The 23,682-nt window shown below is 48.4% G+C and overlaps 1 protein-coding gene across 5 annotated transcripts; it reads left to right on the forward strand.

Annotated features, from left to right (window-relative positions):
* Positions 1–91: 91 nt before the first annotated feature.
* PELI3 (pellino E3 ubiquitin protein ligase family member 3) lies at positions 92–23,050 on the forward strand. Of its 5 annotated transcripts, XM_078382083.1 has the most exons (8): positions 538–797; positions 929–2,508; positions 13,867–14,019; positions 17,546–17,675; positions 18,669–18,770; positions 20,849–21,050; positions 21,964–22,152; positions 22,317–23,050. In XM_078382083.1, the coding sequence occupies exons 3-8, from the start codon at positions 13,868–13,870 to the stop codon at positions 23,033–23,035; spliced, it is 1,494 nt and encodes a 497-aa protein (XP_078238209.1). In that variant the 5' UTR covers positions 538–797; positions 929–2,508; position 13,867; the 3' UTR covers positions 23,036–23,050. The 5 variants fall into 5 exon arrangements, with proteins under 5 accessions (XP_072840318.2, XP_020633019.3, XP_078238209.1 ...); XM_072984217.2 differs by having other exon boundaries at positions 92–2,508; XM_020777360.3 differs by having other exon boundaries at positions 92–2,508; positions 20,849–21,046; positions 22,317–22,955.
* The last annotated feature ends 632 nt before the right edge of the window (positions 23,051–23,682 follow it).

The following is a 23,682-nucleotide window of genomic DNA, read 5'->3' on the forward strand; positions in this document are numbered from 1 at the left end:
TCCTGGGCTGGAAAGGAGAAGCCCCCGCGGAGGAGGCGCCAAGCGGGCCAGCCCGCTCCTCGCGAGGAAGCCCACCCGCGAAACCCTGGATCGTCGAGCCCCGCGCTGGAGATGCCACATTCCCGAGCATTTCCATATATTTTTTTCCAGGGGGGGAAAAATCAGAGGAAAATTTGGTTTCTTCCCCCCCCCGGGGAAAAAATTGGATGTAGGAAAAGTTGTCTAGACTGGATGGACTGAGAAGCGGAAATGTCCTTTTTTTCCTCTCTCTCTCTCTTGGAGAAAAATGGCATTTTTTTGGAAATTTGACATCTCCTAGTCAGGCTCAGTGGGGGAATCGAACTCCCACCCTCTGACCCAGAGACCAGAACCCTTGAGCTATTTAGAGGATGCTGATGCATCAGTGTAACACTCTTGGATGCAAAGGGGTATCCATGTGGGAGGGGGCTTTCGCAGTCTAATGGATCAGTCCTTTTTTACTAGCCAATTAACAAAGCCAGTTAACAAACTCCTTAACCCCCCCCCCCTCCAGCTTGGAGGCTTGACTCTCCCCTCTCCTTCCTAATCTTCCAGCAGCACGGATCTCTCTTGTCTTAAGAGCTAAGTTAGTGAAGGGGTGGATTCTGGCAGACTTGGAAGCTATTCGTTCTTCAAGCTCTCCGGATCTGCTCTCTGGATCTGCTGTGTGGCGTTTATACTCTGCTAATAAAACGGAATTATGCAAATTCCAGGAATAATGCAGAGAAGTTACGGAACCAGACAAATGGACAGCGTAGCTGAGACAAGACCATTAAGAGGTATTCTTTTGGGGTTTATTGTTTTCTAAAAGTTTGTGATTGTTTTTATCAAAAATCCCCCCCCCCCCAGCCAAAATCACACAAATGGCTGAAGGAAAAGAGTACTGTAACTTTTGTTTCCTTTTTTACAGAGAGGATGGATTTTGATCACTGTAGAGCTTTTTCTGGAAAACGTCCAGAGTTAACTTGGGTGACTTTCTCTCTGTGGAAAGAGAGGCTACAGTTTAATTTAAGACCCTTGAGAGTGTAGGGATGAAGAAAGACGAAGCAATCCAGAGGCCACAATTAAATGAGAGGATCAAGATTCCACAGAAAAAAAAACATAATTTCTCAAAGCCTCGCAGACCAGTGGTCCTCAACCTTGGGGCCTCCAGATGTTCTTGGACTTCAGCTCCCAGAAATCCTGGCCAGCAGAGGTGATGGTGAAGGCTTCTGGGAGTTGTAGTCCAAGAACATCTGGAGGCCCAAGGTCGGGGACCACTGTCGCAGACGATCAGAGGTTGGAAGACTACCAAGGAGAGACTAGAAGCTCTAGAGAAGTCCTTTGTGTCTTCCAGTTTTAAATCACAGACTTTTTTCATCTGAGCACCTGGAAGACTCCAACGGAACTGCAAAAGGGATGGGGAGAGAGGCACATTAGATGACAGGTTGAAAAGGGGATTCCTATTAGCCTCCCTCGGTGAACAGTTTCATGATTTTGCCTCTGTTGTGTATAGGCGAAAGGTAAGTTTTCAGGAAGCTCTGCATCGCCTTAAGGAGGAATGCATGGAATTAAGGGAGTGGCCAGTCTCAGGTGAAAAAGGCTCAGATCACCTGGTGAACGGACATGTCCTATAGCCAACAGCGTTCTGCTGGAATTGTGGAAGAAGGGGCCACATGGCCTAGGAATGCCCGCCCCCCCAGGGACTCCTCAGCCACAAAGACCACATGCAAGGGCTGATCCTAACAAAGAGAAAGAAATGGGAAAAATCTAATAAAGAATCTAAACAGAGAACATGGACATTTTATAATTCTGAGCAGAGATCAGGTGAGTGGTTTATCCATTTTCCAGGTAAGCCTTTCGCTGTACACACAACAGGGAATTCTTTCTCAGCCCAGATGATGGCGGAAGTATTCAAAGTATTAGTGGGGATCCTCTGAAGGTTGAGGGGAACTTCCTAATGAAATAAGGGAAACTGCGTTGACTGAAGTTTCGTATGTCCCTTTCCATCAGCTTTCCCAGAGGAGAACGCTCCGTAACAAAAGATGATAGGATATATTTTCAAGGTTTTAAATTTCGTGGTCTCTACCGAGCCTTTTAGATCCGCAGCAGCCCCAGGAGAAGATGGCAGTGTTGCTTCACGCACAGAGATCTAAAGGCAATCCAGGAGATGAAGGACCACAACCTTGCCACAGGTATCAAGGTAAACCCACAGGGGGCAAACAGCACAGCCAGGTGTGTAAGCTACGTTGCCAGGTAAGGGACTAGACCCTCATTCGAGTCACGGACTGTAAAAGGAGCACCAAGATGCTGGATCTGATCCACAGGGATCTGTGCGGGCTGCTGAAATTGCCAGTACACAACAAATATAATATTTGTGGATGATTTTTTTTCAAGGTACTGTGTCATCTCTCTGTTGAAGGGAGAAGAGCGAGATGCTCCAGAAGCGCATGGCCGTGGCGAGCCATAAGTTTGAAAGAAAACCCAAGGTCGTTCAGACCAACAAGGATGGTGAGTCTGTTTCACACCACATACAAGCTGTCTATCGTTTTTGCACGTTTTTGCACAAGTGTCCCACGTATTCCTGTGCAGAACGGACCAGCCGGAAGGAAGTGGAGATCTCTTTTGGAGATGACGAGAGGCAAGTTTACAGATGCAGAATTATCCAGCAAGGGTGTTTTTTTGGCAGGGGGCGGGTGAGGCCATCATGACCCTAATCAGTGCTATTACTAATGAACCGATCATCTGCCCAAATGACTCCTGCATTCTAGTATTTTGGGGAAGGAAAGCAGTCCACACTAGTTCCACCTTCGTGCTGTTTTCCGAAATCTGCTTGTGCAGCTGAAGGCAGTAAAGCAGTCGTGGGGGGGGGGGGGGAGAAGGCAGTATGTTTGGCTGAAATCGAGACCCTAACCTTCAGAGATGAGGGATGCTTTGAACCGAGGTCCCCCCCTCCCATCATCTCAGCCATGGGAGCACATTGGGGAGGGGGGGGACCTGTGGCTCTCAAGAAGTTGGCAGAATACAACTTCCATAGTCCCTGACCCGGGTGCTTCAGCCTGATGGGAGTTGGGAGTTCAGGAGAAGGCGTTGGACTATCTGTTGCGCTTCCCTCCTACTCCTCTCTCTCTCCCCCCCCCTTCCACCAACTCTCTCTTCCTTGAGAGGCAATGCGCATCTCCTTCGGAAAGGATTCCCCCCCTCCAAGTCCCAGGCAATGCTTTCTTGGCACACCCCCCGTCCTCCAAGCCCACCCCACCCCTAGCCTTTTTTTTGGGGGGGGGACGTTGGCACACCAGCCATGCCCGCAGGGACCCGTGCCCACCCCCTCGCCCACCCTCCGCGGGGCTTTGAGATGCTGCTGAAGGTCCCGGTGGCAGAAGGCATTTTTTGGGGGGGGGGGCAGAAGATGGGGTTGCCCCGGGAGGAGGGGGGAGGAGCAGCGGGAAGGGAGGGGCTGGCCAAGGAAGAAAACCCCCCCTCTTTTCCTTTCTTGGGGGTGCGTGTGTGTGTGTGTGTATTGCAGATTTGTGCGGGGGGGGGCGACGCTGGAGAGGCAGCAGCAACAGCGCCGGTTCCTCCTCCTCCTCTTCCCCCCCCCCTCCATCATCATCACCACCGCCGCCTCCTCCTCCTTCCTTCGGCAATGCAGGGCGATTCATCCTGCGCAGGCGGCGGCGGCTGAGCCGAAAAAGGGACCCGCCGCAGGGGAGCGGGGGGCACGCGCGCAGAGGGGTGAGCCAGAAAAGACCCCCCCCCGAAGCCCGGACGGGGGTGGGTGGGGAGGGGAGGGGAGGGGGGGGTGGGTGTTGCATATGGGGAGGTGGGGGGGGGAAGGAGCGCTCGGAGGGCGCTGGGAGGACGGATGCTGTGCGCGGATCCTTCTACCTCTGCGCTCCCCACTCCCCCCCATCTTCTATCCTGCACTTTCTCCCCTTCTTGTCTGTCTGTCTGTCTGTCTGTCTGTCCGCAGTGGGGCCCCTCCCTTCCTTCCCCCCCCCCTCGACGCCCCTCCTCTTGTCTCCCCATCTCCAGGCTGGGGCATCCTGCCTGGCTCATGCCCCCCCCATCCCTCCCCCAGTTCTGAATTAGGGGGTCCCCATCCCCTCATTCTGGACCCTCCACCCACTCAGCGCCTCCGATGCCCCGGGGGGGGGGAGCCTACATTCCGGGTTCCCCCTAACCCTTTCCCCACCCACCCACCTTAAGCTTGCCTTCCAGGCTAATTTTTTTCTCACTGGCATTTCTTTCTTACTCATTGGGGGGGTTCCTTCCTTTCACCCCCACTTCTAGGAATGGGTTGCCATTATTTCCTAACTGTAAGATCTCTCTCTCTCTCTCTCTCTCTCTCTCTGTCTCTCTCTCTCTCTCACACACACACACACACACACACACACACACACACACACACTGGTGGCGAGGCCGCTGCCTCATCCCTGGATCGGCACCCTGATCTCACCCATCTGTCTGGATGCCCTCCACTTCCCCAAATTCTTAACCTCTCACCCCAAATGCCCGAGTGTTCCCTGGTTCCTTTTCTGCACGCGCGCATCCACACACACACACACAAATACACACACACACCTGTCTGGCCGCCACCCGATTCCGTTTCCTAGGCATCATCTGCCTGTATTTACGCTTTGCGAGCTGTGTTGTATTCAAAGGGGGGGGGGGAGAAATCGCCAAAAAAAAAAGAGAATACAAACACCCCCCCCCCCAGTGTCTTGTTTTTGGAAGGCTCATAGTCAAAACATTGCTTCCGTCCCCCCCAAATATGCAGATCCACCCTCTGGATCTTTCCTGATTTCATACCTGGCACCACCCACCCCATAACCCTAAAAATTTAAGTGAAATAAAGAGGGACTCAACACCCTACGGGGAGGGTGTGTGTCTTCTTTGCATTTCCACTTAGCTTTGGCCCCCCCAACCCCTGGCACTTTTCCTTCTGAGAGACACCCGACCCACGAACTCAGAGCAGACAGATTTGAACCCTTTCTCCTGAATCCCAGGGTTTTCCTTCTGCAGAACCCCGGATAATAATATCTCGTCATGCACGTCTCTGGGCCCCCCTTTTTTCTTTTGCAAAGTCCCCTGAGAAGTATGGTGGCGACCTCCAGGCACTACACACGAACGTCCTAGGCAAGTTTATAGTCCCTGCAGAGTTTCATCTATTCCCCCCCCCCCTTTCAAATGGGTACCCTAATATGGCAGGATGACACCTCCCCTCTGTCTCCATCTCTCCTGCCCAAACCACGGAGACATCCAAAGAGGTGTGCCATCAGCTCCCGAGCATCTTGCCAGAGTGGAATGAGGTCTTATTCTTCCTCATCTACCCCTACCTGCATCAGCCGCTATGAAATACTGAGAATGTGTGTCTCTCTGTGTGTGTGTTGTGTGTGCCCCCCCCCCATCCAGGCCCTTTTCAGCAAGTGGCATGCTTGAAAGCCAGCCACGTCAAACAAGTTTTTGATCTCTGTCACATGGGTTCTGAAGATTGCCTGTTAGATTTCCACAACACTCTGCATGTGCTCAGGGACACTCTGCCCTTACTTTACAGTCTGTCCTCTCATTTGAAGCCCTTACCAACACACTTCTGTTCCTTAAAGCAGTTCGACAGTGGAACCAGTGACCTCGGGAGCTGGTGAATGCTCCAACCCTGGAGGTATTCAAGGAAAAATTAGATAATCACCTGGCAGATCTGCTTTGACGGTATTCCCGCCTTGAGCAGGGGTTGGACTGGATGGCCTTGCGGGCCCCTTCCAACTTCACTTTTCTATGATTAAGCTCAAGAAAGGCGGATCTCTGGTTTATTGCCATATGATCTCCAGGGTTTGATGCTATCTCTTACTTCCCACTCAAACTATATCCCTTACCACAATTATTTTTATTAATCTTTATTTTATTATTTATTTCGTTATTTTATTATTCTGTCTCGCTTTGGGGAATGATCCGTGCTCAGCCTAACTTCTAATTGGCCTGCCTTTTCTGGGAAACTGTAACTTTCAATGTGTTTACCCAATGTCTTCCTAAACTTCACTCAGGAATTTGCATCTTTAGGGTTTCTCTCCCCCCCCCCCCAACTAACCACTCCACCAAATCAGGCATAAGTGACTGGCAATTTATACATTTCCAGGTTTGTGATGCAGTTTGTGGAATAAAGGAAAAATGCTTGCCAACATCTCCATATCCCTAAAATTTGGAAAAAAAATGTATGCATTTCAAAAAGGCACCCCTTGACGCTTTCAGCAACCGGTGTGTGCACTTAAAAATGCACACCATTCAAAAACTCACATCAGAGTCTACAGATTTAGGAAAATTCACATAGTTAAATATGTATGGATGTCTCCCCAGCATGGGGAATGGAGAACCTGCATGGAAACAGAGAATCGAATTATTGTTAGTCATGTTTGTTACTAAAATAAAGAAAATAATCCCCTGCCATAAGAAAGTGGAGTTGTTAGAATGTCTTATTTATTTATTTATTTATTTATTTATTTGATTTATATCCCGCCCATCTGATACATCTATACCACTCTGAGCGGCTAACAACAGTATTAATACAATTATAGAAACATGAAATAAAAATATCAATTAACAAAGATAACATAAATCATAAATCATAAATGACAAATAAAAAGGAAAATAAATTAAATTAGATTAAATGCTGGCAGGAGGGAAGGCCTTAACATAAAGCCATGTTTTTAACTGAGTTTTAAATGTGCCCAGGGAAGGGGCCGCGCGAATCTCAGGAGGGAGATTGTTCCAAAGGTGAGGAGCCACCGCCGAGAAGGCCCGGTTTCGTGTCTTCTCCCTTCGGGCCTCCCTCGGCGTCAGGCTCCTCAACCTCACCTCCTGGCTCGCGCGGGTGATCCGGGTAGAACTTGGTGGGTGAAGGCGTTCCGCCAAATATCGAGGTCCCAAACCGTATAGGGCCTTATATGTGAGCATTAAAACTTTGAAGTCGATACGGAAACGGATGGGCAGCCAATGCAGTCTAGCCAGAATGGGAGAGATATGATGGTATTTTCTCCCTCCAGTGAGAAGTCTGGCTGCTGCATTCTGCACCATCTGAAGTTTCCGTATCAGCCTCAAAGGTAGCCCCACGTAGAGCGCGTTGCAGTGGTCTAATCTTGAGATTACAAGCGCATGCACTAAGGTAGTGAGGGCCCCCGTGTCGAGATAGGGCCGCAGCTTGGCAATCCGCCAAAGGTGGAAAAAGGCGGAGCGGACTACCGACGCCACCTGTGTTTCCATGGTAAGCGTCGGGTCCAGGTGTATGCCCAAGCTGCGGACCCCACTCACCGGAGTCAAGGTCGCCCCCCCAAACGAGAGAGAGTCGACCAAGCCACCAACCACGGGGGGCCCCACCCTCAGGACTTCCGTCTTGTCCGGGTTCAGCCTCAGGCCGTTCTCCTGCATGTCCCATCTCTAACAGCAACTATTTTCCATGGACGTCCTATTGCATCCTAGACAAGATGATGTCCCAGAATCCTTACCACTGAATATATGGACAGGACAGGCTCCTCTGTGAACCTTTTCCCAACAGATAATGTACATGGATGTTGTGTCTTGAATCTTAAAGAGGAGAAATGCTTATCCTTTGTCGAGCTGGCTACAGGAACACAGTGGATGGTGGGAAGTGAGTCATATTGTGTACACAGATGGCTCAGGGAATTGCTAGATACCCAAATTTAACATTCCTTAAAAGTATGGAATGCTAAAGGTAGCCAGGAAGGAGATCAAGACGGATCCGAGGGGTGATTTGGAAATGTTTCTGGTGCCCGATATTTAACAAGAGGCAATAAAACAGCGAATATTTCTGGCTGCTCGCTCGGCCACTCCCTGTAAAAATTGAAATGTTAATGGTCGAAGGCATTTTGCTGCCTGGGGTGAAGAGCAAGATGGCATTCCCATCTATGCCATCAGCCCTGGTGATGGGGGGAGGCACCCTCCCATCATATCCGGAAGCCTCACGCTACCTTCGGTGTAGAAATGGCTCAAGTTTATTTTGTCCTTATTGCCACTTCTCAGCCAACTGCAAATAATTGGTTTGGCCTTGGTATGTTTTGGTTCCGTTTTGAAGTGTTGTGTTACCATCCTTGAACTGGAGTAGGTTGTCTATGCAGCTTATGGGGTGGGGATGGGGGACCCTACGAAGGGCCCCCACTCCTGAAAAACTATTTTGCTTCTGGTTTCAACTTTGTGTCTTGGGGGCTGCAGCCAAATAATAAAGCAGAGGCCACAAACCTGAAATCTCACCTATGCGGGGAAAGTGCCCCAACAGCTACGGATGCTGGAAAAGTCAACATCGAAGCCTTCTAGGACTCAAGAATTTGCATTAGGATTTTGCAATGTGACAGACTGTCGTGTCAAACGCTGTCGATTTCGAGCATTGGCCTCAAAGCGTGTTCCCTGACTGTACAACCTTTCCGGGTCAAAGTGTGTGCTTCGGTAACATTTTGTGAGTCAAGTTGGCATCTGTGTTTGGGGAATCGGGATGCGGGTCGTTCTTAGCGGCTTTACATGTAGGGATCAAGCGATTGCATGTTTCTATTCCTGCATTGGTTGTCAGCTAGCGCACACACGCTCGGCTTCCTCGTTCTCATTTTCACAACAGTAAGAGAGAGTCTAGACCGATTAGGAGAGAGAGAGAGAGGCCCAAGGTCACCCTATGAGCTTTATGCCTTGACATCTTCCTTGCAATCTTGCTTCGGCTTTAGTTTTCCACTTCTAGGGTTGCTGACTTTGTAGCTCAGGACGGAATTGCGTTGGTCTGCGTCTTTGAATTGAATGTGATTGTTTGATTATAGGCGAAGGAGCAAAATCACGGGGATCCTGTTGTTTATGCCCAGCAAACATATGTTTTCGTTGATTTATTTACAAGTATTTAGAATTCACCGGCATCTAAAGGTTTCAACATAGGGTAGTGCAATCATGGACATTAAAATAAAACATACAATCAGTCTATTGTCATGCGCTGCCAAGACCGTTCTGACTTAATGGCAACCCTTTTCAGGCTTTTCCCGGGGAGACGATATTCAGAACCCTTCCGTTCTTATGGGGACACTCTGGGATGTTTACAGCCGGCCCAAAGCTACCCAGGCTGGCTCTTTCTCCTCGGAGGCAGAGTGAGGAATCAAACTCCCAACCTCTGGTTCTGCAAGCAGATATTTAAACCACCGAGCCATCAGCCAGTTATCAACATATAAGATCTATGTAACTTGTAAAAGTTACCCTGATGTGAAGCTTGGTTATATTTTCTACATTGGGCAAAACAAGTATTCTATTGGGGGGCATTCTTTCATACAATGGGGGGTCCCCATATTGAAGGCTCTGCTCCAAAATGAGTGGCCCTCAGAATTTCAGTTCTTCCTTCCTTCCTTCCTTCCTTCCTTCCTTCCTTCCTTCCTTCCTTCCTTCCTTCCTTCCTTCCTTCCTTCCTTCCTTTCCTTCTTTTTCTCTTCCTTCCTTCCTTCCTTCCTTCCTTCCTTCCTTCCTTCCTTCCTTCCTTCCTTCCTTCCTTCCTTCCTTCCTTCCTTCCTGCTTTCTTTCTTTCTTTCTTTCTTTCTTCCTTCCTTCCTTCCTTCCTTCCTTCCTTCCTTCCTTCCTTCCTTCCTTCCTTCCTTCCTTCCTTCCTTCCTTCCTTCCTTCCTTCCTTCCTTCCTTCCTTCCTTCCTTCCTTCCTTCCTTCCTTCCTTCCTTCCTTCCTTCCTTCCTGATGACCTCAAGGACTGAACCGATCTTTGAGCCCGGAGGCCGGAAAAACAATCTCTTGGCCGTATTTTTTCTGGATAATTGGAATATTCTGGCATACAGGGCCAGGGCAATGTGATTCTTTTGAGAGAGACCCACACAACAGCCACAACAAAGCCAATGTAAATGAAAGCTGAATGGCACAGTTCCCCCCCCCCATGCCCCATCCTGGTGGTATATATTTATTTATTATTGTTTAATAGTTACATTACAATATCCTGTCTTTGTTTTAGTGAGCTCAAGGAGAACGTGTGGCCCTTCCTTGTCCTTTGTCCTCACTTTATCGTCACAACAGCCCTCCGAGGTATGCCAGGCTGATTGGCACAGGCAGAGTCACCCACTGAGCTTTACGGGCTTAGCGGCAACTTGAAAGACCGAGGTGGGGATTTCCGAAATCCAGCACTACGACCAGTCTACCACACCGGCTGAGTCGGAAAGCAACCATAACAAGCTTCCGGCTGTGCTGAGCGGGCCTTATTTTCAGCCCCAGGTCACGTGGGATGTTGATTTACGAATTCAGCTTTCTCCAACCCGTTGACCCAGAGAGACAGGGAAGAGTGCTGGATTCGTCTCCAAGTCTGGAGGGTTTAAGTGGTGGCCAGGCGTGCCTTTGCACTATTAAAATGAGTGTGCTGGCTGCACCTGTTCCTGGAGAGCTCTGATCTGGCCATGATCACACATGTCTGAGTTACATCCCGGCTGGATGACGGTCATGCACTCCATGTATCGGGAAACTTCAGCGGGTCCAAGAGGCAGGAGCCGGATTGCTGACTGGGGCTGGCCACAGGGATCCCAGATTCCCCCGTGGATGCAGCCACACTCCGGGGGCGGCCGATCCATTTCTGGACACAATTCAAAGTTTTGGTTCCAGCCTATAAAGCCCTTAAACAGCTCGGGGTCCCAGCAATCTCAAGGACCGCTTCTCCCTCTCTGAGCCTGCTCGAGTATTAAGATCATCGGGAGAGGCCTTTCTCGCTGGACATTCACAGGGACATTGGTTGGGGGGGGGGACACAGGAAAAAAGGACCTTATCAGTGGCTGCCCCCAGACTTGGGAACTCCCTGCCACTGGAGGCCAAGCGGTCCCCATCTTTACTGCTTTGAATGCATTTTGGTGTTGCTCCTCATTTGTTTCATATGGTATTCGTTTGTTCTTTTTAGTATTCATATACTCGTTAGCTTTAAGCACTGTCTTTTAATGATCCCTTGAGTCCTTTTTTAAGGAGAAATATGCGATATGTATGTATGTATGTATGTATGTATGTATGTATGTATGTATGTATGGATGGATGGATGGATGGATGGATGGATGGATGGATGGATGGATGGATGGATGGATGGATGGATGGATGGATGGATGGGTGGGTGGGTGGATGGATGGATGGATGGATGGATGGATGATGTATGTATGCATGCATGCATGCATGCCTGCATGCCTGCATGAATGCATGCATGTAAATGTAGGTACTGTAGGTAGGTAGGTAGGTAGGTAGGTAGGTAGGTAGGTAGGTAGGTAGGTAGGTAGGTAGGTAGGTAGGTAGGTAGGTAGTTGGGTGTGTGGATGGATGGATGGATGGATGGATGGATGGATGGATGGATGGATGGATGGATGGATGGATGGATGGATGGATAGACAGACAGACAGACAGACAGACAGACAGACAGACAGACAGACAGACAGACAGATAGATAGATAGATAGATAGATAGATAGATAGATAGACAGATAGACAGATAGATAGATAGATAGATAGATAGATAGATAGATAGATAGATAGATAGATAGATAGATAGATAGATAGATAGATAGATAGATAGATAGATAGATAGATAGATAGGCCAATTCTGAGATCTAGGCAGGACCAGTCCTTAGGCAGAATGGCATCTGTGTCATCAGATGGTTAGCACTGTTCTTTGTTATTCTTTTAAAATGAGCAAAACTACTTGTTATAAGGTTTTATTTTAGTTCCCCCCCCCCCCCCGGTGTGCTCAGAATTAAATGGGCTTGCTTCTAACACCGTGAACCTTGTCTAACATTAATGGTGAGGATTAGTGCATTACACTCGTGGGCTGGTCGAAAAATTTAATAGATAAATAAATACGTTTTCTGCCTTGGGCAAGGGGAAAAAAAAGGCTTGGGCCAGCCAGGCATGGTTTTGGCTTGAATTAGGCCCACTCCAGACCTAAGGTTTGCTTGTGGCTCTTGTTAAACCGAGTATCTGGCAGTTCTCTTCGTCTTACGTACGTTTCATTGTGGGGTTTTATTTTACCAGTTTTTGATATATATATATATTTTTGGAAGGGGGGCAGGTTACATATATGTGCGTGTGTTGGGAGAGGAATATATTGTGAACGGGTCCCAAGATCTATGGCAAGGAGGCCGTTAAAAGGATTTAAACGAACTACAGAGGCCTTCTCCCCTAGCGGGATGGAGGATGGAGGGTTGCCATGGCAACAAGGAGGCATTAGATGTCTGAACTGCTGCCATAGCAACAGTGCAAGAGGTAGTTTAGGGCTGTCGCCATGGTAACTCTGGGGGCTGTGAAGGGTCAGGACCATTGCCGTAGAAACCAGGAAACACTAGAGGTGTTTACCGGGCCGGATCCTTGAAGGGGAAGGGAAAAAAAAGCCTCAGGATGGGCAATAAACCCTTCAGAGGTCAGGGAGAGTCAAGATGGCGGCAAACGGAGGCTGCCAAGCCCTCCGAAGGGCAAGATGCCAAGAGGCAAGCGAAAAGCGAAAGACGTGGAGGGATATTCTGTGTCAATGAGCCTCTGAGCATGTAGAAAGTGCCTTGCGCCTCCCTTTTTCAGACGTTTTGCCTCGGAAAAAGCACTCCTAAATCTCCTTCCCCAAAGGCGTTTGCACTGTGTTGAACTAAGCGGGCCCTATTTTTTTTAGTGAGCCGACATTATTTATTTATTTATTTTATTTATATCCCGCCTATCTGGTCGGTTAAGACCACTCTAGGCGGCTAACAGCATAAAATAGTATATAAAAAAATTTTAAATAGAAGAAACCTTAGGAGAGGGAGGAAACAATAGGAGATGCACACATATATATATATATTTTGCACCACCAAGTCTTAAGCAACCTCCATTTTGACGCGTCCTGTTCCGTGGCTGCGGAAATCTTTGGCCTAGCAAATGCTTGGGATCATCATCCTCACATTCCCCCCCCCCCACTTTTGCTCAGGATGATAGCTCTTCTGCTGGGAGAGCTAAAGATCCCTCACCTGTGGGAAGACTATCCTTCCATCATCCCCATCCACCACTTTTTTTTCCCTTCCTCTGCGGTTCCCCTCCTGTCAAATTTCAATTTTTTTACAGTGAGTTTTCATTAGCAGAGACCTTCTGTCCTTGAAAGCACCGGGGGGGATACTATATCTTTAAATATTTTGGTTTTTCAAAGAAACCCTAGAGAGATAAATCATAAAAATGAACACGGTGGTGGTTGTTTTTGTGTTGTGCCTCCTGCCGCCGCGGTGTAGTCATTTGTGCTGGTTTAGGATCTAGGAGGTCTGGGTTCGGATTCAGCTGCACCATGAAGCGCGCCGAGTGAGGAGGAATTTGGGCCGGCCACTGTCCCTCAACCCAGCCTCAGGGTGGTTGCAAAAAACCAAACAAACAGGAAAGTGGGACGTATATAGTACCTTGAGCAATTCAAAGGAAAGACAGGATAGGAAAGTGATATATAAAGAAACACGGGAAAAAAAAGTTCATTGTTTTAAAAGTGGGGGAATGGGAGGACTGTGATCCGATGAAATTTCAATTTTTACAGTGAGCTTTCAGTAACACAGACCTGTCATCCTTCTATTCTTGAAAGCACTGGGAGATACCATATCTTTTATTATTTTGGTTTTAAAAGAACGCTTAGAGACAAATGATAAAAATGAACACGGATGTTGTTGTTATGCGATTGTTCCTTCCACTGCAAAGAAACAGGGAGGTAGGATGTATAGAGTACCTTGAGCAGTTCAGAGGAAAGACGGGATAGGAAAGTGACATATGAAGCAACACAAGGTAGGGGAAAGGATTTCTTGCGGAGCCGGTCTCCTCTCGTTTTAGGAGCTTAATCTTGGGAACGGATCGTTTATTCTGCAACCTGTTTTGTTACAGGATGGTGCTAGAAGGCAGTCCGGAAGCTGTCACTTCCCAATCGATCGATCTCCGGCGAGCTTGTCCCAAAAGTGGACGCATTTATCCTTCCCCCGAGGACAGTATCTTGTTGACGAAGGAGCCAGTGAAGTATGGGGAGCTGATTGTGCTGGGGTAAGTGAGAATTAAGTGCCAAATGGCTTGCTGAACATCCAGGCTAGGGTTTCGGATGTCTACGCTCAGAACATTAAATGATAAGGAGATGCCGAGCCTGAGCATGCGCAGAGTGCCTGTCTCTCCTTGTTAGGGGAACACACACACACACACACATGTTGACTGGAAATGGATTTCAGGTCAAGAAGCAGGGCTGAGCCCTCCTGATTTTTTTTTCTTTTTCAAAAACATTCAATGTTTTTGGTCTTAGGCAAAAGTCAGGGGCCAATGCACTCCTTTCTAATGAATGCAATTCGTCAAGCCATCTGGTCTAAGCCTATTTTAAAGGTGACAAAGGGCAGGAAAGCAGAGTAATACATGTTTTGAGGTTGTCCACCGGTGGCTAGCGGGGCTGGGCTGCCTCGGGGGGTTTTGCCCCACAGCACCCACATTTAGGGGGTGCTGACATCTAAATGTGGATCTACCGGGGAGTATTAGGAAAATGAGCAGCCATATTCCCCACCCTTATGAGATGGATTATATATTTCTTTTACAATTTTGGACCTTCTCTGTCAGTTGGTGCTGATACAAATTCCAGCAGGTCATTTTCCTAGCAACAGATACCTTATTTTTGTCTGTTTCTGGGGAGGTGATGCTTTTCCTTATTTGAAGCTATAACATCATGGGCTACTGTACCGAGACAATGCCAACCCTCTAGGACTTGCACAAATAATATTTTTTTAATGATTTGGAATGTCGTGGCAGTATGAGATAGCCCAGATCTAAGGGGCTAACTGACTTTTGTTTAGACATTTGTAGAAGCAAAAATCTCTGGCTTTGCATTGGATTGGTAAGGAATTCTGATAACACGAGGCAGCAGCCAGAAAAACAAACATCCACCATGCTGGACCAACCCATCATACTTCACCCAGTCCTAAATTATAGAGCGATGATGGAACACATTTTTGTGTGCAAGTACAGTGGTGTCTCACTTAACGAGCGCATCGTTTAACAATGAATCTGCATAGTGATGTGTTTTTTGCGATCGCTAATGCGATCGCATTGCAATGTTTTAATAGGCAAAACATCGCATTGCGGTGATTGGTAAGCGTTTCGCTTACCGATCTTCACATTGTGATGTTTTGGGAACAACTGATCGGCGTTTCCAGAATGGCCGCCGGGTCAACAAAATGGCCACCCACAGCGTTTTCGCACCCTGCCCTCACTTACCGGGCAGCGAAAATGGTGGCCGGATGGAGGATTCCCCGCATAGCGGTGAGTTTTTCCCCAATAGGAGCGCATTAAACAGAGTTTAATGCGTTCCTATGAGGTTTTCCCCCCTGCATAGCGACAAATCCGGATAACGACATTAATCCTGGAACGGATTAACGTCGCTATGCGGGGCACCACTGTACTGTGAGTGCCATTTGTGTTTGCCATCCATCTTATTTATTTATCTAAAATATTTATCCCTTACCTTTCTCCTCAGGGAAACCCGACATGGCTTAGGATGTTAAAACAAACAATATTAAATACCTTTTTAAAAAGTGCTTTAAAATAACTCAGCAGCCCTGTTTCTTCCTGTACTCAGAATTCTTTATGTCTAGGAATATGTCTTTTGCCCCAAGTCTGAGCTCAGCCATATGTTTTTCCAACAAGCTGAAGATTATTCTGGACCATAATACTTCCCTCTCACAAGCGTTGGGTTAGAAACCTGAGTTTGCTTACAGACTGTTCCCCAGTCTTAAACCATTACTGACGAAAACCCTGTTGCCTAGCATAGTAAATTGCATTAGAGCAGGGATTTCATCAATCAGTTTAACCAATTGGGATTTAACGAGCCAACTCCTCCATAAATCCTGGTAATTCAAATAGGTCTACTCCAACTTTACTCTTAATTTAGCATAGTCTGCTGCTGTTAGAGGAGATCTGTTTGGATCAACAGCATTTGTTTGTTGAGGAGTTGACGCTTTAAATCCTCACTGAGTCATTGGATCTACTCTAGTGCAATTTACTGTGTTAAGCAACAGAGTGATGGCCAGTGACACATACAGAGATAAGAGCAAGACTCTTTGCTATAAACTGTGCCCTCATATCTCCTCTGGCAGTGCCACTACATTTCCTGGCAATGTCACCCACAGTATTGGGCTCCATCACTTATTTATGTGGTATATGGTGTATTTTGCCAGCCATGCGCCTCTGCATTATGCATAGGACAGAACAGGATGAGCATGTCTGATCATTTCAAATGCTCCCCCCATAACCCTGTCACCGATCTTAAAGTGGCTAGTCTAAAAAGTTAAAAGAAAATAAAAAGGACCTAATAAAGAGAAATTTGAGATGGTAACAGCTGAAGCAGGTTACGCGCATAAATTTCAGGATGTATTTAGAGGCTGGGGCTTTTTTTAAAGCACACTATGTATAAAAATAAAATCGTATTTTCTCTACAGTGTTAGCCATAGTTAGATTCTTTGGCAAAACTCGAGCTGCGGCATAACCAGCTGTTTCTTAAAAGCAAAAGTTATTATGCAAGATATAACCAAACGGTTATGTATCGGCTGACAATGTATATCAATTAATTATTCCGTCTATTGCCAAGATGGTTCTGTAAGCAATACTTGGGAAGCCTGCAACCTGTATCATTACTGTAATGCTATTGTCACTTTGAAAATTCATTAGCTGTGCCTGTATTCTGTTTTGCTCAGTCCCAACCCTCAATGATCACTACGCTATTTTAACGTGGTTTAAATATTGCACTCAACATATCGGAGGTGATTGCAATTTCAAAAGCTCTCACTAATATAGATCTCTCAGGCTTAAATGTGCTACAGTACTTTGGTTTGGTTTGGCTTGGTTTTTTTTTTTTTGACTGCCAGCTCTTGCAGGTCTAATGATGATGATAATAATCATCTTAGAACTGCAGAGCTGGAAAGGACCCTATGGATCATGGAGTCCAGCTCGTGTCAAGGAGTAATAAAAACAGCTTGCCCTTTTTTTTAGTACAGTGGTGGCCCGCATAGCGACGTTAATCCGTTCCAGGATTAACGTCGCTATCCGGATTCGTCGCTATGCGGGGGGGGAACCCCATAGGAACGCATTAAACTCCGTTTAATGCGTTCTATGGGGGAAAAACTCACCGGTAAGCGAAGATTCCCCCATCCGGCTGCCATTTTCACTGCCCGATAAGTGAGGGCAGGGCGCGAAAACTCTGCGGGTGGCCATTATGCTGGTCCGGCGGCCATTTTGGAACCGCCGATCAGCTGTTTTCTAAACATCGCAATGCGAAGATCGGTAAGCGAAACGCTTACTGATCATTGCAATGCGATGTTTAGCCTATTTAAACATTGCAATGCGATCGCATTAGCGATCGCAAAAACGCGTCGCTATGCGGATTCGTTGTTAAACGGTGCACTCATTATGCGAGGCACCACTGTATTAAAAAAAGGAAAGGTAGGGGTGGAATTATGAGCTCCGTGTTGGGCTGATGAGATGTTCAGTTCAGTTCTGTCTTGGCTAGAAAAGTAACACCTGACCATTACATACACAGGTACAATGGCTCGTTACCCAACGGTGACAAGGGCCGACGCCGCAGCCGGCTGGCCCTGTACAAGAGGCCCAAGGCCAATGGAGTCAAACCAGATGTCATCCACCACATCTCCACACCACTTGTGTCGAAGGTGAGTCCCAACCCCCTTGCCCGTCTACTCAAAAGCTGCCTCTGCTCATCAGGCCCTCTTCGGTGCTCTGGAAAAATGTGATTCCGAGAATGTGCTGAGCACACTTTGGTTCCATATTATCTGGGACCCACAGGTCTGAACCTTCCCAAGGTAGACCACATAAGAACGTCCCAATCTTGAGCATCTAAGAATCCTGTGAAAAGACTCTGACTTGAATCCATGAGAACTCCATCAGTAAAGACTATAATAAGCCAGTTGGGCCAGTGGTGTGAGTTTGCAGAAGATAAGGTTTCTGTGGCTGCCCATCCAGTAACTTTTCTTTAAACCCATCAACTATTACCCTTTCTGTGTGTAGGCATTCTTCAGTCTCGAGAGACTGTGGTAGTGTGCTCTGTATGGAGGACTTGGAACAGCGTCTAGTGTGGCTGAGAAGGCCAATCCGAGAGGGACCGTCCCTTCCACACTGAAGACAAATACAGTCTGTCCCCTGTCCAGCTCCCTGATTTTGTTGCTTTCGGGACTGCCTCTTTGCCTCAGCCTGCTGGACAAGGGTCTCTTCAAATTGGGAGAAGCCACAATGCACCGCCTGCCTCCAGGCTGAACGTTCAGAGGTCAAGGTTTCCCATCTGTTGAGGTCCATTCCTAAGGCCTTCAGATCCTGCTTGCAGATATCCTTGTATCGCAGCTGTGGTCTCCCTCTGGGGCGATTTCCCTGCACTCATTCTCCATAGAGGAGATCTTTCGGAATCCGACCATCAGCCAAGGAGTACCCTTTGTATCTCAAGCCAATTCAGTGCAAGGCAGCCTTGTGTGTTCCTAGGGACCTTTGACTTTAAGGAATCGGGTACAGAGCGCTTACCTTTAGAACGGACGCTGAATCGAAAACTAAGAGTGGGAGGGAAGTGGGTTATCTCAGTGGCTTAATGGGTGGCGTGGGCCCGCCGGTGAATAGAAAGGTTTATCGCCATTTCTTTTATTCCTTCTGCCCAACAGGCACTGAGCAACAACTGCCAGCACAGTATCTCTTATACACTTTCCCGGAGCCACTCGGTCATTGTGGAGTACACGCACGACAGTGAGACCGACATGTTCCAGGTACCTCTTGTGTAGCCTGACCCGCGAGCAGAATTTCAGCATGGGCATGTTTTTCAATCCAGCATCCTTCAGAGGAATGAATGCATTTATTTATTTATTACGGTCAGGTGACCAGCTCATAAAACATATTTACGGCTAAAATATACAAAATGCAGTTTACAAATACACAAACAATTCATAAAACATATTACGTGGCTAAAACATACAAAATGCAGTTTTAAAATGTAGAGTCAGTTCATAAAACATATGATGCGCTTTAAGATATTCCTTCAGATGTGTGCCCTTGCAACCCCCATCGTCACCTACCCGACATGACTAAGGGGGCGGGGATCATTGGATTCGTAGTCCACACATGAGGATCCTGTTATGGTGGAAGCTGCCTGGGTGAATATAAGGCATGAGAACCCTGTTATGGATAATAATAAAAAAAGGTTGGACACTCCTGTAAGGCACATCCTGTGCTAGTAAGGAAATAAGTTGCTTGAATTTCCTCTGAAACACACACACACACCCAGTGTGAGGGTCACTGCAGCCTTCCCCACTGTACTAAAATGTGGACTCAGCATGCTCTGTGCCTGCGATCTGGCAGGGAGAGAGTACAGTGGTGTCTCGCTTAGCGATGTTAATTCGTTAAAAAAAAATCGCTGCTAAGCGATTTCATCGCTAAGCGAAACATGGTTTCCCATTGAAATGCATTGAAAACTGGAAAATCCGTTCCAATAGGAACGAATTGCCATCCTTAAGCGAAAATCGCCATAGGAAACATCGCTAAGCGAAACGCTGTTCCCCAATTGAAATGCATTGAAACCTATTCAATGCATCTCAATGGGGGAAAAATACTACAACAAATTTAAAAAGAGCCAGAACAAAGTCAAATTTGGTTAACAAAGGGTTTATTAAGTGCGCTTTATGATTTCAAACATTTTAAACAGTAAACTTTAACTTTATAAATAGCAGAAAAACATTTAAAAAACAGCAAACATGAGGCTGTTTAAACCATCGTTAAGCGAAACAGGGGACCCAAAATGTAATCGCTATGCGAAGCATGGTCCCAACCATCGCTAAACGAAAATCGCCCATAGGGACCATCGCTTAACCAAGCGCAAAAACGCTCCAAAAATGTCATCGCTAAGCGATTTCTTTGCTAAACGGAGCGGCTGTTAAGCGAGGCACCACTTTGTAGAAGGTTGGTTGGGGATGAAAATGGAGCTGGTTGATGGCGGAATGGAACCCCTCCGTGGGTGGTGGACTCCCCCTCTTTCAGACGGAGTCTAGAGGGCCGCTTGCCAAGGATGACTGAGCCCTTGAGAGTTTCCTGCTTCAGTCGGAGGCTGGACAACTAGAGGTTCCTTCCAGCTCCATAACTCTATGATTTTATGCAGTTTCCGGGAACAGACCCTGGATGGGCTTGCTGGAAACACGTCCGGAAGGTTCTGGTTGTGTAGCCGGCTCGTTGTTATTCCTATCAGTCTCTGAACCTGGAAGGACAGAAAAGGAAGAGGTGCTGATGCCAGATTCTTCTCCCTTGAAACTGGAACAGTGCTGAAATAATTTCAAGTTATGTCTTAGATATAGCCACAGGATCCTGTTTTGGTTCTCATGCCAGTCATTCATTCGACGACACTGCCAAGATGACCCAGGAAAACCCCTTTCTATGGCTCTGGGGTTTGACGTACAAATCAAACCCGGGATGACTCTCTTATCTAGATGGGATGGGACAAACCTGATCCCCAGCCTTTGCTCCCCAAATAGTGTTCGGCAACTTCTCAGAATCCCTGCTGTCTGCCCATCTTCATAGAGGTATCTGGAAGCTCCAGAGTTCAGCAGTACCTGGAGATTCGAGTTTAGGAACCGTTAGCATGGACTTCGACCAGCAGAACGTTCCCCACCATGGTGGCCTCCAGATGGGTTGGACTTTAGATCCCATCGCTCCTACAACATTACTACAAAGTTGTAGAGCAGATCTGGCCTTCCTCAGTGACCATGTATATTCAGGGGGTGCGGACAAACATTCAGTGTCTGTCTAGGTCTGTCTGTCTTCATCTTCATTCCTCCTGGTCCATGTCCTTTATCCCCAGATCGGTCGCTCCACAGAAAGTATGATCGATTTCGTGGTGACGGACACGACCCCGGGGTCCAACTCAGCCGTAGACGGCCAGTCGGCTCAGAGCACCATCTCCCGCTTTGCCTGCCGGGTCATCTGCGAGAGGAACCCCCCCTACACGGCGCGCATTTACGCTGCTGGCTTTGACGCCTCGCGCAACATTTTCCTTGGAGTGAGTGAGTCACCAGAGCAGTTTCGTGTGTTTCTTCCCACCTCCGTTGGTCCGTAGATACTTGTGTGTTGCACTGTTCAAATAGACAATGCATCGAAGGAGGCTTATAAGGGGAACATTTCCACATTTATCCTGTTCAGAATCGCCAGAATGTGAGAATAAACAATTTGGTGCATGGGAGAACATAAACCTGAGAAAAACGCTCATTGCGGCAGAGAGCATTCTGTGTTTAAGTTTTAAAAATCTGGATTTCAATCCCTAGGTATTCAGCCATTGTGGCAACAAGTTATGGTTGCCGTCTCTGTTTTTCCGAAAGGCTCCTTGTGTTTGATGAATCTTGGGTGGCCAACAGGATCGTCATCCTACTGGGAATCGACGTAGCCACTGAATTTGGCCTGGGCAGATGGGCGAAAAATTCACTGCAGTTCAGTTTTGAAAAGTTTGGCAGGCTTTGCTTAATTAGGTGACTGGGACATTAAAATCCTCTGGATAAAAAACTGGAAAGGAGGAGAAAGGCAGAGAGCTCCCCACCTTTGGCTTTGATCCTCTAGATATGTTTTATCTCAGTGCGCGCGCACCCAAGATGTCCAGCTAACATGGGCCAGTGGTAAGGTTTGTGGGAGACCTGGAAGGTCAAAGGTTGCCCATCCTGATTTAAGGAGCTAAGCTTCCGTGGGTCCACTTTAAAACGGATGGATCGTTGTGTTCTGCCATGCTTCTTTTTTTACACAATTCCCACCATCCCTCCTCAGTTTTCAGTGCTGGGTCGGGCTGATAGGAAATGTAAGCCAAAGACCCCTTTGTGCATAATGACCCCACTGGCCTATAGGTTGGCAAGGAGGGAGACCACGGTCCGCCCCACCCTCCCCCTGGCCCATGCGGTGCTGTGATGCCCCCGTCTCCGGTTTCATTGGCAGGAGAGGGCAGCGAAGTGGAGGACTCCGGACGGACTGATGGACGGGCTGACCACCAACGGCGTCCTGGTGATGCACCCCAACGGCGGCTTCAGCGAGGACTCCACGCCAGGCGTGTGGCGCGAGATCTCGGTGTGCGGGAACGTCTACGCGCTGCGCGACAGCCGCTCGGCACAGCAGCGGGGGAAGCTGGTAGGTTTGGGGGGGGGTTGAGGTTCAAGAGTAAGCCCTACACCACTGTAAGCCTTTCCCGCAGCTCCACGGAGGAAGGCTGTACAGAGGCTGTAGCGGGAGGGGTTCTCGGAGGCCTCTCTGCCTTGCGCCGACACAGCTGCTCTTTTTCTCCTCCGTACCAGGTGGAGTCGGAGTCGAACGTGCTGCAGGACGGCTCCTTGATCGACCTGTGCGGGGCCACCCTCTTGTGGCGGACCTCGGAGGGCCTCCTGCGCACCCCCACCCTGCACCAGCTGGAGGCGCTGCGGCAGGAGATCAACGCTGCCCGCCCGCAGTGCCCGGTGGGCTTCAGCACCCTGGCCTTCCCCAGCCTGGCCCAGCGCGGGGTGGTGGAGAAGCAGCAGCCGTGGGTGTACGTCAACTGCGGCCACGTCCACGGCTTCCACAACTGGGGTTTCCGCAAGGAGAAGGGGGGCGTGGAGCGGGAGTGCCCCATGTGCCGGCGCTCGGGGCCCTACGTGCCTCTCTGGATGGGCTGCGAGGCGGGCCTCTACCTGGACGCCGGGCGCCCCACCCACGCCTTCTGCCCCTGCGGCCACGTCTGCTCCGCCAAGACTGTGCAGTACTGGGCCCAGATCCCGCTGCCCCACGGCACCCACGCCTTCCACGCGGCCTGCCCGTTCTGCGGCACCTGGCTCACCGGCCAACAGGGCTTTGTCCGCCTCATCTTCCAGGGGCCGCTCGACTGAGCCGGGGGGGGAGGGGGGGCAGGGATGGGGGCCGGGGAGGAAGATGGAAAATAAAACAGCAACATCAGAGAATCCTTTCTCCTCTGTCGGGGGGGGGGGCTCCGTGTGTCTGCCTGGTTTCCCAAAAACATCTCTGGAAGGAGGGAGGGTGAAGCTTCCTCCTTCGGGTTCTGTTTATTTGGCCTCCTGCCTTCTCCCATAAAAGGGCCCCCAGCAGCTGCGGCCAGCTGTCCCAGGGCAGAGATTTTTAGGTTAATAAGGAAATATGCAAACTCTCAAAGATGAAGAGGTTCGATGTGGCCTGAGCTTTCCATGGACTGCACATGGATCTTAACTTAGGTATACAGATACAGTACATATACATACATACACACACACACAGACAGAGAGAGAGAGATACAGAAACATGTGTATGTATTTTATCTATCTGTCTGTATGCCTGCCTGTCTTAGAGATATGGTGGCTTATCCATCCCTCCCTCCCTCCCTCCCTCCCTCTATATCTGTCTGTCTGTCTGTCTGTCTGTCTGTCTGTCTATCTATCAACTCCTTCCTTATCTATCTATCTACCTACCTGTCTGTCTGTCTATCTATCTATCCATCTATCTATAGGGTGGGCAAGGATCAGGAAGGACTGCAAAAGATGGAAAGAACTGAGCAGGTTTAGCCTGGAGAAAAGAAGACAAAGGGGAGGAAGGAGAGCACTTTCGAAATACAGAGGAGGGGCAGGATCTGTTTTTGATCCTCCCAGAGTGCAGGACACGATAATGGCATGAAGCCCGATTCAAGGACAATGTAAG

This window comes from Pogona vitticeps, chromosome 15 (genome assembly GCF_051106095.1).
Source record: "Pogona vitticeps strain Pit_001003342236 chromosome 15, PviZW2.1, whole genome shotgun sequence".
Taxonomy (NCBI): Eukaryota; Metazoa; Chordata; class Lepidosauria; order Squamata; family Agamidae; genus Pogona; species Pogona vitticeps.